The following is a 17,063-nucleotide window of genomic DNA, read 5'->3' on the forward strand; positions in this document are numbered from 1 at the left end:
GAAGTTACCTTAACTATCGAACATTGGTTCCGCCTCGGCAAACTGCTATACACGTGTTATAAAAACTTGATATTAATAATATATGACTTTAAATTTCCTTCTTATATTCATACATTATATAAACATTCAACAAAACAATCACAGATACTTGAACAGGATAACTGATACTTGACAGCAGTTACATTTTCTTTAGGCTACATGAATAAGAATATTCATGTAGCCTAAAGGTCAACACGGATTATTTTACTGCAGCTGTTTGTAATAATAATGAATACTTTATTGATCCCCTTGGGGAAATTGATTTAATTCAGTTTCCCCAAGGGGAAATCAGTCTTGGTCCTGAGTGCAGACAGTTTCGGATCTTTTTGACTCCTCAGGAAGTGTTGGGGGTTCGGCTACCCCGTCGTCGCTGGTCCAGGAGAATGGGCAGCGCTGATGGAGTCCTGATGGTGAAGTCCATGTTGGATCTGAGGCTGCTGGACTCGTACTGCCCTGACAGACCGCAGCAGGAGGTCAAGACTCTTGAGAAAAACACATTTTTCCTACGTGATGTTAACAAAACTTTAATTTAACATTTGTCTACAGGTGAAGACCCACCCTATATATGTTAGCCCCTCCCACCACAGTAAAAGGAGGAGGGGCCCATGTGTGGAGGCGGGGTTTCACAGGACCAGTGATGAGTTAGGGAGCACCATCAGTCTGCAGGTCACCGCTGCGTGGGTGAGAACAGAAACACTAGCATGCTGTTTTTCTGAATCTTCTTCCGTGAGCGCTGAAGACGACTCAGGTGTCATCACATGAAAACAGGTGGTGGTTTTAGAGAGAGACCGTAGCACCTGTGTCTGTGTCAGTGTAGTAAAGACGACCAGCTAGCTAGTAACTTCACATTAGAATATGGTTCCACATTAAATGTTATTCTGTCTGTCCAGGTGGATGACGAGGCAGGGACCAATCAGAGGCCAGACTTCATCCCACTGTCCAATCAGAGCCCAGACAGGGAGGATCCAGTTCTGTATCCTAACCAATGGGACGACAGAGTGAGCCTGGCAGACAGGTAGGACGGTTTCTGTGCTGTTGCCAGGATTTGTCAAAGCTATGTGCGATGTTTGTTCACCTGTCCTGTCCTCTGTAAATCCTACCGTCAGTGAGTTCCAGGTGAAGGAGGCGTGTCCTACTGCTGCAGGTGGACGTCAGGACAAACCCAGTCCAGATAGTGGCTGCTCACTGGGATTCAGTTCCAGACTGTCTAGTCCAGACAGACCTGCAGGTAAGAGAGATTGAGAGGGGAGACAGCCGCTCTCACAGAGAACGTAGAGCAGGTACTCACTGAGCCCCACGTTCCACAGTGGACAGAGAAAAACCTTCCACTGAAATCGCAGATTAGACCTGAGACTTGACCTGTCTCACGTATGTGTCGTCTCTCAGACTCTGAGCCCACAGAACCTCTCAGTGCGGACGGAAACTCCTCTGAGCTGGAGGACGAGAATGAAGAGGAGGGAGGAAGAGGAGGCAGGGACATGTCTCACCTGGTTCCTCAGACTCCAGACCAGGAGGCTTTCCTGAAGGAGCACTTTGTCACACTGGCCGACCTCTCAGCCTCAGGTACAGATCAATCAGTAGAGCTGCTGAAAACCAGAGAGACCCAGAACCAGCACAGCAGAACCACAAACAGACCACATAGTCTGTTCTGTGTCCTGTGTCTCAGTAAGTGATGTGAAGTGTGTGTTGACAGGGAGTCCGAGCAGAGCGTCTCACAGCTCCAGTGAGAGTCTCAGCATCTCGTCCCGCTTCCTGTCCCAAAACTCTGCTGGAAGGTAAAACATCAAATCACTGCTTCAAATTATTCAGCACCCCAACAAGTCCAGAATCCAGATCAGAACCTGTGATCTTCTGTCATTCTCTGTTTTTCACCCAGTCGAGCTGTGGTTCCTCTTCCATCCTGGACCAGTGGGGGAGGAGGAGTGGAGGCGAAGGCCCGTCCTCTGGTCTCTGAAGTCCGACCTCTGATGATGCAGAACCAAAGCCAGGACAGGAGGGTATCGTGGAACCAGGATCATATCCATACCCAGAACAGCACTAACCAGGAGCAAACAAAGTCTCCTCAGGTTGGGAAGCACATCCAGAGCCAGGTGGATGGAGAGCTGACCTTGACCCAGCAGATGTACAGACCTTCCCCACTGAAGAAGAAGGTCCAATCAACAGTAGAGTCCAAGAGGAATGTGGGTCCCACAGCCCGTGCTGCTGCCTCCCACCTGAACTCCTCTGGACTCCGGAAAGCCCAGTCTGTCCATAGCCTGATGACGGACACAGGTAACACCTAGGCCCGGCGGGACTGGACTCTGGACTTGTCCTGGTCTTGTCTTGAAGCACCTGGGACTCTGGACACTAATAAATTTCTCTGTCTTTGTCCTCTACAGGTGACCTGTCCGTCTCCCAGTCGACCGCTCGTCCATCCAGAGAGGTCCCTCCTCAGCGTCCCACCACCCTCCCCTCCTCCCCCAGATGTCCTCCCTCGTCCACAGCCCTACCCGTTCAGAGACCCAACCCTGTCTCCCCCAGGTCCCCCCAGCAGGAAACAGCAGCCGCCCCGCAGAGGAAGTCTTCATCCTCCTCCTCGACTCCTGTGGTGCCGCGCTCCTACATGAGTCCCACCGCCAGCTCCATGGCCAAGATGTCCCGCTCCGTCTCCATGGGCAACGGCCTTAATGTCCCTGAACCTGCTGAGGATCCCACAGTGACACCATCACCATCGTCGTCATCGTCGGTAACCACCACTCAGGTCGAAAACACTTCACCTCCTCTTGTTGCCGTGGTGCCCTCCAACGCAGCTCTAGCTGCGCCTCCTCACGCTGCGGTCGTCTCCGTCGTTGCCTCCTCGTCTTTGAGTAACCATGGCAACCAGATGGCCCCAGCCCCCCGTGGTCTCCAAGCTCGGGTCCCTGGGAGCAGCAGACCCCTCCCTGACAAGCCCTCTCTTACCTCCTTCTCACCTTCCAACAAGGTCAACGCTGCCACCGCCTTTTCATCCTCCTCGTCCCTTCCGGTCTCTGGCTCCCCCCTGACCCCACCACAACAGGAGGAGGAGCCTCGGAGTCCTGCAGGCAGCAGTGCAGAGCACAGCAATGATGCAGGTTTGGACCCTCATCATCCTCCTCCCTTCCTCCTCTCATCTCTTCATCTGTGCTCAGGGTTCAGGCTCTGTCCCTCGTCCTCCTCCGTCTCCCCCGTTGAGTCCTAATGGGTGAGATGTTTCATGCCCCTTCTTCTTCCATGTCCTTCTTCTTCTTCTTAACATTTCACTCTGGACTTGTTTCAATGAATCTGATCAGATGTTTAGAACCAAGCATCAGGAACCAGAACTGGTCTGTTTAGAACAGGTAAAACATCCTGATCATGTTAAACTGGTGTGCCCCGTGTGGTAGAGTGACCTTACCTCCTGCCTCTCTCTCTCCTCGCATCTGCAGACCAGCCAATCAGTGTGGAGACCTGCAGAGCTCTGACCAATGAGCTGCAGAGCTGCTTTAGGAGAGCAACACACCTGTACAGGAAGGTGAGGATCAGGTCACTTGTAGCAGTTAGTGTCACATGATCCATGCACTCACCTGGATCAGGCGGCAGCAGATTCATGAGTCTGAAGGTTCTTCTCTAAGTCCATCCAGAGAGTATAGTAGAGTTATTACTGGAGTACAGTTCACAGTACTGCGGTACAGTTATTAGTACTGCAGTAGAGTTAATAGAACTGTGGTACAATTTATAGTACTGCAGTATAGTTAGTATTGCAGTACAGGTAATGGTACTGCAGTATAGTTTATAGTACTGCAGTACAGACTTGACCTTCCGACCTGATCCTGAACCTGGATCAGACTGTGGGCGGGGACTCACCTGTGTTTCTGCTCCTCCTCCAGGTCAGCGGCTCCTCTCCCGATGACCCCGCCCCCGACCAGCGGCAGGTCGCCATCGTCCTATCAGAGGCCTTCCGGTCCATGAGGGCGGAGCTCGACTCTCTGCCGCTCAGCGCGCCGAGCATGCTGGGAGTGCAGGGGGGGTTGGGAGGAGTGGGGGAGGTGAAGACGGCGGCTCTCCTGGAGGAGTACTCTCTGCTGCTGCTGCAGGCCGTGAACAGGAGGGCCAACACCTCCCCCCACTGAAGCTCCTCCTACTTTGACTTCTTGTCATCGTTCTTCCTCCAAACCCTCTTCTCTTCTCGCTTCTGTTTTTCCTCCTCGTCTCCTCAGATGAAGGATTCGAAGCCATTCTGCTTTTTATTCCTGTTTCTCCTGTTATGCAACTAAAATGTTTTAAACGTCTTAAATCACGTGACTGTTGGAGGATCAAGGATTTTTTAAAGACATTTCTCCGACTGAATCTCGGATCTTGAATTTTCTCTTCCTCTTTTCATTCCCTGTCAATCTGAAGGAATGTTTGGTTTATTGATCAGTGATTATTGGTGCAGACTTAAAACAGCAATAAGACACTTTAGAACAGAAGAAAGTGAAACATTTCCTGTGAGATGAACAGGAAGTTTGTGCTTTTATTTTGTGACCTGACTCTGTTTGTATTTAACATGTTTAAACAACATGTATTTAACACTACTGACTGACTCTGACCAAGTTTTTCTAAAGTTCTGAAATGTTAATGAGGTTGTACATTTTTATAATTGTTGTTAGAGAAACACTCAAAGTTCCGTTTTTGTCAAAGTTCAATAAAAATTTGAGACTTTGTTTCTCAGACTGATTTTTCTTTTTCTGCTCTGGTTAATTAGGTCTGATCCTGAAATATTGTACATTTTCCTGCTCTGTGCTGATCTGACAGCTGCAGTTGCTCATTATTCTTTTACATTAAAACAACACTTGCTAATAAAAAAAACATTGTTAAAGAGCTGCAAGTTTCAGCAGCAAGATGCTGCAGAATTTTATTAAATTAATTAAACAATTTTAAAGGACTGAGTTTTTATGCTTTTACGCTTTTTATGCTACCACATAAAAAGCGTTGTGTCACCATAGGGTTGTTACAGGTTAAGAAAACTATCTGAATATTAATAGTAATAAGACTGAAAGACAAAAATTAAAAGACAAAATCACTGGAACTTGAAAGAAATTGCAGAAAGAAAAAGCATGAAATGCCAAAAACACAATATGACTAAAACACAAAAATGCAGAAAAAAGATAAACAAAAGAACAGAGAAATTCACAATGACCAATAAAAACAGGCGCTAAGAAACTACAAAGAGATGAGAAATCTGTGCTCAGACTAGAACAGGAGGTTTGTTCCTGTGTCCTGTGCAAATCACTGACCCTACCAAAATAAAAGTCCAGTCTCAAAGTTCCTGACTAATAACTGAAAGGATAGTTTGTTGTTTAGAGGACTCCTCACTCGTACCGTGATCCAGGGACTCTCCCATCAGAGCGCAAAGAGCAGGAATCCAGAGAAGACGCTGAAGTTCCGGGAATCGTCGTAGAGCCGGTAGCTGGCCGGCAGACTGAGGCGGACTCGGTCGCCCTCCTCCAGCTTCAGAGCCACGCCGTTAGACATGGAGGCGTAGCCGCCGTGGTCGTTCAGGTCCAGGTTGAATATGATTGGCTGGTTGTTCCTGTACAGGTACAGACCCATGTAACCTTTCAGGTAATCTGCAGCTGTGAAGCTGAAGAAGTAGACTCCTCTGACAGGAGCCGTGAACACACCTGAAGGACAAACACAGGTGAATCATTACAACTTTATTTTCATCGTCAAAGTGAACAAACAGCCAACACAGACATCAGAAACTATAGTTGATCATCTCAGTTACCTGGAGACTTTACTGAGCAGGTAAAACTGAGAATTAAAAATACAAAGAGCAGCGTCCAAAGAATAAATTCACAGAGGAGAGGAGTTTTTGAATGTAAACTGACATACTGCACTGTGCAGTATGTGTACTGTATGTATACTGTGTATACACACAGTACACATTAATGTGTATACACAGTACACATGAATACACAAACGTACCTGCAGCCCTGTCGTAGGCGTGGCCGACGTCGGTCAAGGTTTTAGAGAAGATCAGAGTTCTTTCCTCATCAAACGGACCCACTGGTCCTGAATCAGTCAGACCGACTGAAAACGCCACCTTCAGCTCATCTGAGGGAAACAGGTTTCACATCAATGCCCCTTTTTGAAAGCTGACATGCTGAGTGAAGTATTCCAGTATGAGTCTTTAAAGATAAGTCTCCAGTCCTACCAGTGTTTCCTTTCTTCAGATGTTCCAGCTGTTTCTCCAACTCTGCAGAGAAAACGAGTTCACTGAGCAGCAGCTGATGCCGGAACAGCAAACGGCACGTTGACATCATGCTAGGGAACATACAGGATCTGATCCTACACTAAAGTCCTTCCTTTCAAGTTTCCATCAGCGTTCAGGAAACATTGAACTTAGGTTCCTCATCCTGGTGATTTTTATTGTAATGTTTAATACATGTTTGATTACTTTGTTATCACAAACCGTGACTCTCTTGGTCACACTGGAAGATAAAAACGTAAGAAAAGATAAAAACATGCTTTACTTTATTCTAGCTGAGTAAAGGATGTTTAAAGTCTTTAATTAGACAAAACACAGACTAGTTCCAACCAACAAAGAAACAGAAACTCAAAAGCAATCAGTGAAAAAACAGCTGGATTTTGAAAGTGCTGCTGCAACAGAAAATGTACATCTCGACTCCACCAGGGGAATCTGATCAGACTGAACTGGAAACACATCAGGTTCCTACATCAACCAACAGAGAACCTGGATGTTCCACAGTTAACAGCTGTTCACTTTTTCCATTAGATAAAAACTAACAAAAAAAAAAAAAAGTGGCTCAGACACCAACCTGCGATTTCTGCCCTCAGACCTTCCAGATGTTTCTCAGTGACATCAAGTCGGAGCTGCAATGCTGAACCAACGATAAAAAAAAAAGACTATAAATGATTTAATTAATACAATTAACACTGGAGAGTCGATGTTACCTGCAGAGTGAGTCTCCAGCTGTTCCAGCTGTGTCTCTGTGGATCCCAGTCGCAGCTCCAGAGCTGCTGAATATGAACACATTCACTGGGACCAGTTTAAACAGATCAATAATTCAACAACAAAGTAAAAATAACCCAACCTGTGGTGTTGTTGTGTTGCTCTGTCAGTCTTGACTCCATCAGGGAAATCTGATCAGACTGAACTGGAAATACAAGATTAGTAAACATCATAAATATGCTGCAATAAAGTGATGATGTAAGATCAGCTGGTTCTCTGAAATCCTCTCAGATATAAAGGAGTTCCTCAGGGAAGCTTACCGGATCCTCCACGGTTTTCGTCTGAAAGAACCTCTACATATTAACTGTACAAACATGTTTCTCCTTGAAGTTGGATTTTGTCTGACTTTGCACAAATATTAGTTTAATTTCAATAAATAAAACGTTCTTGATTAATGAAAACATTCTTGGCAAATGCTTTCGCTTTCGTCCGTCTTGCGCCGGTCCAAGAATTTCACCTCTAGCGGCACAATACGAATGCCCCCGGCCGTCCCTCTTAATCATGGCCCCAGTTCAGAGAGAAAACCCACAAAATAGAACCGGAGTCCTATTCCATTATTCCTAGCTGCGGTATTCAGGCGACCGGGCCTGCTTTGAACACTCTAATTTTTTCAAAGTAAACGCTTCGGACCCCGCGGGACACTCAGCTAAGAGCATCGAGGGGGCGCCGAGAGGCAGGGGCTGGGACAGACGGTAGCTCGCCTCGCGGCGGACCGTCAGCTCGATCCCGAGATCCAACTACGAGCTTTTTAACTGCAGCAACTTTAAGATACGCTATTGGAGCTGGAATTACCGCGGCTGCTGGCACCAGACTTGCCCTCCAATTGATCCTCGTTAAAGGATTTAAAGTGTACTCATTCCAATTACAGGGCCTCGAAAGAGTCCTGTATTGTTATTTTTCGTCACTACCTCCCCGAGTCGGGAGTGGGTAATTTGCGCGCCTGCTGCCTTCCTTGGATGTGGTAGCCGTTTCTCAGGCTCCCTCTCCGGAATCGAAAAAAAAAAAAGTACTTCCTGTAGGCCCACCACCCGCAGGAAGGAGCATAGGGGGTCGGTGCAGTGTGGATTGGGTGGCAGCCGTGGGGAGGTGCCTCAACGCCTCAATCCCTGGACAAGGAATCTGGCATTTGGGACATGGAATGTCACATCACTGGGTGGAAAGGAGCCTGAACTTGTGTTGGAGGTCCGGCGGTACCGACTAGAGATAGTTGGGCTCACTTCCGCACACAGTCTGGGCTCTGAAACACAACTCCTTGAGAGAGGTTGGACTCTCTTCTACTCTGGAGTTGCCCATGGTGAGAGGTGGTGGGCAGAGGTGGGCTTGCTTATAGCCCCCCAGCTCAGCTGCCATGTATTGGAGTTCTCCCCGGTGGACGAGAGAGTTGCTTCCCTGCGCCTTCGGGTAGGGGATAGGTCTCTCACCGTTGTTTGTGCCTACGGGCCAAATAGCAGTGTAGAGTACCCGGCTTTCTTAGCCACAGCTGTGAAGCTGAAGACCTTAGCTGGTCGAAGTCACTGAGGGGTACTGGAAGGTGCTCCGACTGGGGACTCTGTCGTCCTACTGGGGGATTTCAATGCCCACGTGGGCAATGACAGTGATACCTGGAGGGGCGTGATTGGGAGGAACGGCCTTCCTGATCTGAACCCGAGTGGTGTTTTGTTATTGGACTTCTGTGCTAGTCACAGTTTGTCCATAACGAACACCATGTTCAAGCATAAGGGTGTCCATCAGTGCACGCGGCACCAGGACACCCCAGGTAGGAGGTCTATGATTGACTTTGTGGTTGTGTCATCTGATCTCCGACCATATGTCTTGGACACTCGGGTGAAGAGAGGGGCCGAGCTGTCAACTGATTACCACCTGGTGGTGAGTTGGATCCGGTGGTGAAGGAGGAAGCTGGATAGACCAGCCAGACTCCCACCTCTGGGAGAGCTACAACCAGGTCCCGAGGGAGTCTGGAGACATTGAGTCCGAGTGGACCACCTCCACCTCCATTGTCAATGCGGCTGTTCGGAGCTGTGGCCGTAGGGTCTCTGATGCCTGTCCCGGCGGCAACCCCAAACTCGGTGGTGGAAAACGGAAGTAAGGGAAGCCGTCAAGCTGAAGAAGGAGTCTTATCAGGCCTGGTTGGCCTGTGGGACTCCTGATGCAGCTGATGGGTATCGGCAGGCCAAACGCGCCACAGTCGCAGAGGCAAAAACTCGGGCCTGGGAGAAGTTCGGTGAGGCCATGGAGGAGGACTATCGGTCTGCCTCAAGGAAATTCTGGCAAACCGACCGGCGCCTCAGAAGGGGAAAGCAGTTTCCTGCCAACCCTGTTTACAGTGGAGGTGAGGAGCTGTGGACTTCGACTGAGGGACATTGTAGGACGGTGGAAGGAATACTTTGAGGATCTCCTCAACCCCGTCTACACGCCTTCTGTTGAGGAAGCAGAGGCTGGGGACTTAGAGGTTGACTCGTCCATTTCCCTGGTCGAAGTCACTGAGGTAGTCAGTAAGCTCCTCAATGGCAAGGCACCAGGGGTGGATGAAATTCGCCCTGAGTACCTTAAGTCTCTGGATGTTGTGGGGCTGTCTTGGTTTATACGCCGTTGCAGCATCGCATGGAGATCAGGGACAGTACCTCTGGACTGGCATACCGGGGTGGTGGTTCCTCTTTTCAAAAAGGGGGGCCGGAGGGTGTGTTCCAACTATAGGGGGATCACACTCCTTAGCCTCCCTGGGAAAGTCTATGCCAGAGTGCTGGAGAGGAGAATTAGGCCGCTAGTTGAACCTCGGATCCAGGAGGAACAATGCGGTTTTCGTCCTGGCCGTGGAACACTGGACCAGCTCCATACTCTTGCTAGGGTGCTCAAGGGTTCATGGGAGTTCGCCCATCCAGTCTACATGTGTTTTGTGGACTTGGAGAAGGCGTTGGGCCGTGTCCCTCGTGGCATCCTGTGGGAGGTACTTCGGGAATACAGGATTCGGGACCCCTTGTTAAGGGCCGTTCGGTCCTTGTATGACCGGAGTAGGAGCTTGGTTCGCATTGCCGGTAGTAAGTCAGACTTGTTCCCGGTGCATGTTAGACTCCGACAGGGCTGCCCTTTGTCACCTATCCTGTTCATTACTTTTATGGACAGGATTTCTAGGCGCAGCCAGGGGTCTGAGGGAATCCAGTTTGGGGACCACAGGATCTCATCTCTGCTTTTTGCAGATGATGTTGTCCGGTTGGCCTCATCAGATCGGGACCTCCAGCAGGCACTGGGGCAGTTTGCAGCCGAGTGTGAAGGGGCTGGGATGAGAATCAGCACCTCCAAGTCCGAGGCCATGGTTCTTATCCGGAAAAAGGTAGCCTGTACCCTCCAGGTTGGGGGGGAGATCCTCCCTCAAGTGGAGGAGTTTAAGTATCTTGGGGTCTTGTTCACGAGTGAGGGAAAAAGGGAGCGACAGACGGATTGGTGCATCGGCAGCAGTAATGCGGTTGGTGTACCGGTCCGTCGTGGTGAAAAAGGAGCTGAGCCTAAAGGCAAAGCTCATGATTTACCGGTCAGTCTACGTTCCTACCCTCAACTATGGCCATGAGCTTTGGGTCATGACCGAAAGGACAAGGCCGCGGATACAAGCGGCCGAAATGAGTTTCCTCCGCAGAGTGGCTGGGCGCACCCTTAGCGATAAGGTGAGGAGCTCAGTCACCTGGGAGGAGCTCGGAGTAGAGCCGCTGCTCCTCTGCATCGAGAGGGGCCAGTTGAGGTGGCTTGGGCATCTGTTTCGAATGCCTCCGGGACACCTTGCAGGGGAGGTTTTCCGAACATGTCCCACTGGGTGGAGGCCCCGGGGAATACCCAGGACACGTTGCAGGGACTATGTCTCTCGGCTGGCCTTGGAACGCCTCGGTGTTCCACCGGAAGAGCTGGAAGAGGTGTCTGGGGAGTGGGAAGTCTGGGCATCTCTGCTTAAGCTGCTCCCCCCACGACCCGGCCCCGGATAAGAGAAAATGAATGAAAAAAATAAAAAATAAAAAATAAAATAAAAAGTTTGTTTTGAACTTTCAGTCTCACCTGTGTTTTCTGTCATCAGACCTTCCAGGTGTTTCTCACTGACACTCAGTCTGTTTAGCAGCTCTGAACAGAAAACAAATAGTTATCACGTGTCAGTAAAAGTGTTAATAACAGTGTAAAAATAACCCAACCTGTGGTGTTGTTGTGTTGCTCTGCCAGTCTTGACTCAATCAGGGAAATCTGGTCAGACTGAACTGAAACAATAGAGACATCACTAATGAATGTCTACTTCAATATAAAAACACAGTACAGTGATAAAGTGCACTGTAATTAGCTTAAGAAGATAATTACTCAGGTTCTGTGAAGAACCATCAGATTTATTCATATTTATAAAAGTGTCCCTCAAAGAATCACATTAAACTAGAAGTTCGGAAACCTTCAGTCTTAGCTGCATTTTGGTCCAGAGCTGCACAGGAAATCAGTTCCTGGTCAATTCTATGGTTTCATTCATTCATTAAAACTAAAACTGGAGGGTTGGTGTCACCTGCAGTGTGAGTCTCCAGCTGTTCCAGGTGTGTCTCAGTTGATCCCAGTCGCAGCTCCAGAGCTGCTGAAGAAACCAGTTTATTTATTTTGACATTTACATGTTGAGTGAAGATGGAAATAATAAGTAAAGGTTCCACCTGTGGTGTTGTCCAAGAGCCTGGACTCCATCAGGGAAAACTGATCAGACTGAACTGAAACAACAAAATCATCAGCCAGAGTCATTTTAGTTAGAATCTACAGAGGTTGATGATATTTTTTTTTATTCTATTTTGGGCTAAAACACATTAACATCAAGTTTTTTATGTCTTCAGAGCTTCCAGATGTTGATCAGCTCTGAACAAACACAGTCACAGTTCAGTCTGTTATTTTAACAACCACAGGTCACTGATGAGTGGACAGACAGACGTACCTGTGCCAATTTTGTCCATCAGACGTTCAGTTGTGTTCAGTTTCCTCTGCAGGTCCATCAGTGTGGAGGTCTGATCTGAAAACAGAACTGGTGACAGAACATGATCGTCAGTGTCCGACTCACTTCAAATTAAAACTAACTGAAACTGAAACAATCGAGGTTTGTGTTTGTTATCCTGTGGTTTTGTTTCTGCTGTTTATAAAATTTGGAAGTTGAGTCCTGGTAACTGGAATTCCTTCTTGTTAGGTTGAAACGTTTCACTACTCCTCAAGTCGCTTCTTCAGTCTGAGGACAGTTGTGTTTGGAGACACTAATTTATCGTCCAGGTTGGTTTCACTCCCCCCTGAACTGAATAGACTCGTCAGGTGAAACAAAGGATGTGAACAGTAATCACTCCTTTATTTCATGTCTCAAATAAAGGCACATAAAGCCTTAATAACACCCTCCAGTGTACATGTTGGGAACTACAGTCCAGCAGAAGGTGTTTCTGTCCTTTGTCCTTAAGATGAAGGTCCACAGCTGATCCAGGTCCTGAGGTGGTACTGTTTGGTTTCTCCAGTCTACAGCTCAGACCGTCTTCACTGGACCACAGACACTATATTGCTCATCTGGTGTTTTGGAGTCTGGTCTTTGGGGTGGACGACATATGGGTCCACATATTGGACAGAGAAGACAAGTGGTTTGGGGGGGGGGGGGGGGATCCTGGCATGTGCAAATCAACACTGAAACGTTTCAATCTAACAAAGCCCAGTTGCCACGACTCAACTTCCAGATGACTTCACCCGGACGACCAAGGATCTTCACCCACTGCTGTTTATGTTTTATGATGTTAAATCGTTTCAGTGGATCAGTTGTTTCTCATTACTGAAAATATCCAGTCAGAGTTTATTTATGCTCGCAGAGTTCTTCAGGGAAGTTGAACCCTGCAGTCTTACCTGTGTTTTCTCTCCTCAGACCTTCCAGATGTTTCTCACTGACTCTCAGTCTGCTCAGCAGCTCTAAACAAAGATTTTAGTGAGAGTTCAAGCTGTGTTAATACATGTAGTGTTGGATGTCTGGACTCCAGAACTAAAAACACAAAATCATTTAGAAACTAACTTTTAAATAATATAATGTTTGTTAAAGTGTTTAATTTTAGCTTTGACATCACTACTAACATTAATGAAGAACGTTTAGATGTGACTTCATCATTTTGTTGTTTTTATATAACATCATCGTTAGAGAGCACCAGCAGCTCCTGGGGAACCTTCAGATGTTAGATTCCTAGAATAACGTTTTTCATAGATGCACTGTAAATGGGTTTTCTTTCTGCACATTTTCCAGATGTTGCTCATTGACATTCAGTCTGCTTAGCAGCTCTAAACAGGATCCAGAAATAATGAGTTTTACAGAAGACTGCAGTCCCACTCATCACTCCTGCACTGAGTGACTGGACTCACCTGTGTTCAGGTTGTTCTGCAGACTCTGTGTCGAGTTCAGTTTCATCTGCAGGTTCAACAGTTCTGAGATTTGATCTGAGAACAGAACAGGGACAGTAGTTCTAGTGTTTCTCTTTGTACTCCGTATATGTGTGATTGTTTCTCAAACACAGTCAGTTACCTGTCCTATCAGACTGCAGCTGATGTATTCGACTCTCAGCCGAGTTCAGTCTGACCTGAAGCTGCTTCACTATATCAGTCTGAACTGAAAACAGGAAGAACTCATCTCGCATGTGTCATGTAGGTCCACGTGTATCGCAGCTGTCTTAGTGTATGTCGTACCTGACGTGTTTGACTCCAGCTGCAGCAGTCGGCTCTTCGTGTCTGACAGATCTTTTTGCAGAGACGATGAGTTACTGGCAGCTGAGAGAGGAAACAGGTGTTAGTACCATCCCCAGTGTGTCCTTGAGCAAGACACTGGATCCAAGTTTCTACTGGTGGATAAGGCTCCGTCTTCATCCGGGTTTGAGTGTGTGTGAAAACTGTGAAGCACTTGGGGTACCAATGACGAGTGCACATCGGCCACAGCAGTTGCCGAAACCGAGGCACGACAACAGCCGTTAATGGTTTGAAATTAAAGAACTAACAGTGTTTCAGGTAAAGGCCAGTTTCACACAAACATTAGGTAGAATACAGGTAAATTATTTATTATGACGAGCGTTTTGTAAAACTCCATCAGCTGTGACATCACCCCCTTTAATAATGAACATCAGGCAGTTGTCACGTTGATGTCACTGTAAAAACTGATGGACTGACTGAGTCGGATCCAACTCTCCAGTATCAACTTCATCATCTGTCCACAAATCATCAGTAAACTTCTGCTGCTGACGTCAGTCTTTACTAAACTGCTCACCTGCTCTAAACCACCACAACAGGTTGAACTTGAGCACTTCTCTCACAGACCCTCCACAACCAGCCTCCGTCCTGCCTCACCCACCTTTGTCCCCACCTGTCAGGGATGAACGCCACAAACATCCTATATGATATTAACCTGGAGCAGCTGCAGCGTCTCACCTGTGCTCTGTGTCTGCAGCTCGTCCAGGTGTTTGTGTGCATCCTTCAGTCGACCTGAAAATATTAAACTCACGTTTAAACTTACTTACTCAGATCCACACCGAGCAGCTGTCTCTCAGCAGACATGTTCCGTTTTTCCTCCACGGACTTCAGAACTGGAACGACACAAATTCACCTTCTCACCAACCTGCACTAAACCACACACCTCATCTTTGATCGAGTGAAACACTGGATCCTTTGTCTGTCCTCCGATTGTTACTTCAATGAAAACAGACTTTTAAAAACCTTATCAGAATTTTTATTGGACTTTAAACTGTAGCTACTCGTTACTTTTCAGAGTGACTGATGAGAACGAGCTGATCCCGACACTGCTCACCTTCAGAGTTTGTCTCCAGCTCCGACTCCTCAGACTGAGACGAGCTGTTGGAAACGGTCAACGCTGCTGCAAAGAAAAGAATTTCAGTCACATTGGTCATTCAAAACGATTTTATCTCGTGGTTATGTTCTAAATCTAAATCTTTTGGTCTTTTCAAGTTTTCAGTGATGAGTCTGAAGTCGAGACGACTAGTCCCAAGTCAAGGTGGCACCTCCCTAGCTGAGGCCATTTCCAGGTGCTAAATCTAGAAAACAAACCAGGTTCCAAGTCAACAACACGTCTCAAGTCAGCGGAGTAGAGTTCCACATTAGGGTAAAGACCTCGGACTGTTTTCACAGGGTTCTGTTTTAGATTCAGTCTAAAGTCATCAGTCTCTGGGGTCTGGATCTGGATTTGAAGCGTGCACGTGAAGCTGATGAGTAAAAGGAAAAGGAAAAGGAAAAGTGAATCTGACCTGAGATCTGCATCCTGAGCTCCTCCATCAGACTCTCAGTGTTACACAGTCTGGCTGCCAACACTGAAAATACACACACACAAAGATCTGGATTCCTACGTGTTGGTACATGAAAACATTTCAACCTCCAAACATCATAGACCAGGAGGAGACATCTTAGTGTCCACGTCAAACCTGATGAGGATCACCTGCGTTCCTCCTCCTCAGCTGCTCCACTGTGCTCTCACTCGCCCTCAGTCTTGTCTGCAGGAACGGCAGCTCGGCCGCCAGAGCTGTAAAGGGATTAATTAACTGTGAGCTACTGAGAGAAGGTGGAGAAGCGAAGGCTCTGACTAATTCCTGAAGCGTCTCTGGTAACCCCCAGACCCGAGTGAACAAACCCACCTGTGCTCTTCTTCTTCAGCTCCTCTACTGAGCTCTCACTGACATTCAGTCTCCAGTGAAGCCACGACACTCGAGCTGGAACAGAACACAACAAACTGTGAGTCCAGACCGGATCCAAGACCAGACAGCGAAGCAGCTTGCTTTTGCTTCTGTATTGAGAGAAACGGTGAAAGTGGTTTTGATTCCAGCTTCAGGTCTCAGCTGGACCTCAAAGGTGCAGAGGAGGGAAAGGAAAACTTATGCAGAACGTGGACTCCACCCGTCTCTCGTGTGGACTTAGTTTTGTGTTTAAAGCTTCTTTTAATAATTTGAGCCCCCCACCTTCGCTTTGCTCCTCCAGCTGCTCCACCTTCCTCCTCAGGTCTGAGTTCAGCTCCGTCAGCAGCTTCCTGTCCACCTCCATGCTCCTCAGCCCCTCCCTCTGTTGGATCACCGTCTCTTCCAGTCCGTCCAGACTTCGTCCCTGCTGCTCAGCCTCCACCTCCCTGTCCCTCAGACGGCTCTCCATCCTCCGCAGGGCCTGACGCCGGTCCACCTCCTCCGCCTTCAGGCTCAGGACCAGCTCGTTCAACCCCCGCAGCTCGTCCCAGAGAACAGGGAGCTCCGGAGGGACACCCAGCCCCACCCTGCTGCCACCCACATGAGGGACAGAAGCATCCAACTGTCCCTGAGTGAAGTCCTGAGACAACGATAAGAAGAGAAGCAGAAACCGAGCAGCAAACATCATCCTGAAATCAGAACCGACCGGTGAGCCAGAGTCCAAGAGCTAATCCACCAAACCTAATCTGAGAGGAAGGAGCAGGACCAGCCCCCCATCACAAATCCACAAATCCCCACACTGAGAAACACGCAGGCACGTACGCACGCACGCACAAAGAAACACACTGAAAAACACACACACACACACACACACACATAAAATAACACACACACACACGAAGAAAGAAACACACACACACACACACAAAGAAAGAAACACACACACACACAAAGAAAGAAACACACACAAAGAAAGAAACACACACACACACACAAAGAAACACACACACACAAAGAAACACACACACACAAAGAAACACACACACACAAAGAAAGAAACACACTGAAACACACACACACACACACACAAAGAAACACACACACACACACAAAGAAACACACACACACACACAGAAACACACACACACACACAAAGAAAGAAACACACACACAAAGAAAGAAACACACACACAAAGAAAGAAACACACACACACACACAAAGAAACACACTGAAACACACACACAAAGAAACACACTGAAACACACACACAAAGAAACACACTGAAACACACACACACACACACACACAAAGAAACACACTGAAAAACACACACACACTTAACTCAAATTTA

General features: G+C 47.7%; 2 protein-coding genes across 5 annotated transcripts; one reads left to right on the forward strand and one right to left on the reverse strand.

Moving 5' to 3' along the window:
* Positions 1 to 277: 277 nt before the first annotated feature.
* On the forward strand, positions 278 to 4,734 carry LOC113148670 (mitogen-activated protein kinase-binding protein 1-like). The gene is made up of 10 exons (XM_026340445.2): positions 278 to 512; positions 586 to 720; positions 930 to 1,054; positions 1,146 to 1,267; positions 1,426 to 1,602; positions 1,733 to 1,814; positions 1,916 to 2,310; positions 2,418 to 3,131; positions 3,465 to 3,550; positions 3,906 to 4,734. Exons 1-10 carry the CDS (start codon positions 423 to 425, stop codon positions 4,146 to 4,148), a joined length of 2,169 nt encoding a protein of 722 aa, XP_026196230.1. The 5' UTR covers positions 278 to 422; the 3' UTR covers positions 4,149 to 4,734.
* LOC113148674 (golgin subfamily A member 3-like) lies at positions 4,571 to 16,579 on the reverse strand. Of its 4 annotated transcripts, none has more exons than XM_026340454.1 (21): positions 15,994 to 16,579; positions 15,673 to 15,747; positions 15,477 to 15,560; positions 15,289 to 15,351; positions 14,835 to 14,897; positions 14,548 to 14,613; positions 13,727 to 13,807; positions 13,566 to 13,649; positions 13,406 to 13,480; positions 12,902 to 12,964; positions 11,967 to 12,053; positions 11,695 to 11,748; positions 11,556 to 11,621; positions 11,203 to 11,265; positions 11,072 to 11,134; positions 7,116 to 7,178; positions 6,976 to 7,038; positions 6,840 to 6,902; positions 6,215 to 6,256; positions 5,986 to 6,114; positions 4,571 to 5,681 (listed from the first exon to the last, which is right to left on the reverse strand). In XM_026340454.1, exons 1-21 carry the CDS (start codon positions 16,397 to 16,399, stop codon positions 5,401 to 5,403), a joined length of 2,034 nt encoding a protein of 677 aa, XP_026196239.1. In that variant the 5' UTR covers positions 16,400 to 16,579; the 3' UTR covers positions 4,571 to 5,400. The 4 variants fall into 4 exon arrangements, with proteins under 4 accessions (XP_026196239.1, XP_026196238.1, XP_026196237.1 ...); XM_026340453.1 differs by having other exon boundaries at positions 11,556 to 11,618; positions 14,835 to 14,900; XM_026340452.1 differs by having other exon boundaries at positions 14,835 to 14,900.
* Between the last annotated feature and the right edge of the window lie 484 nt (positions 16,580 to 17,063).

This window comes from Anabas testudineus, chromosome 22 (genome assembly GCF_900324465.2).
Source record: "Anabas testudineus chromosome 22, fAnaTes1.2, whole genome shotgun sequence".
Lineage (NCBI taxonomy): Eukaryota > Metazoa > Chordata > Actinopteri > Anabantiformes > Anabantidae > Anabas > Anabas testudineus.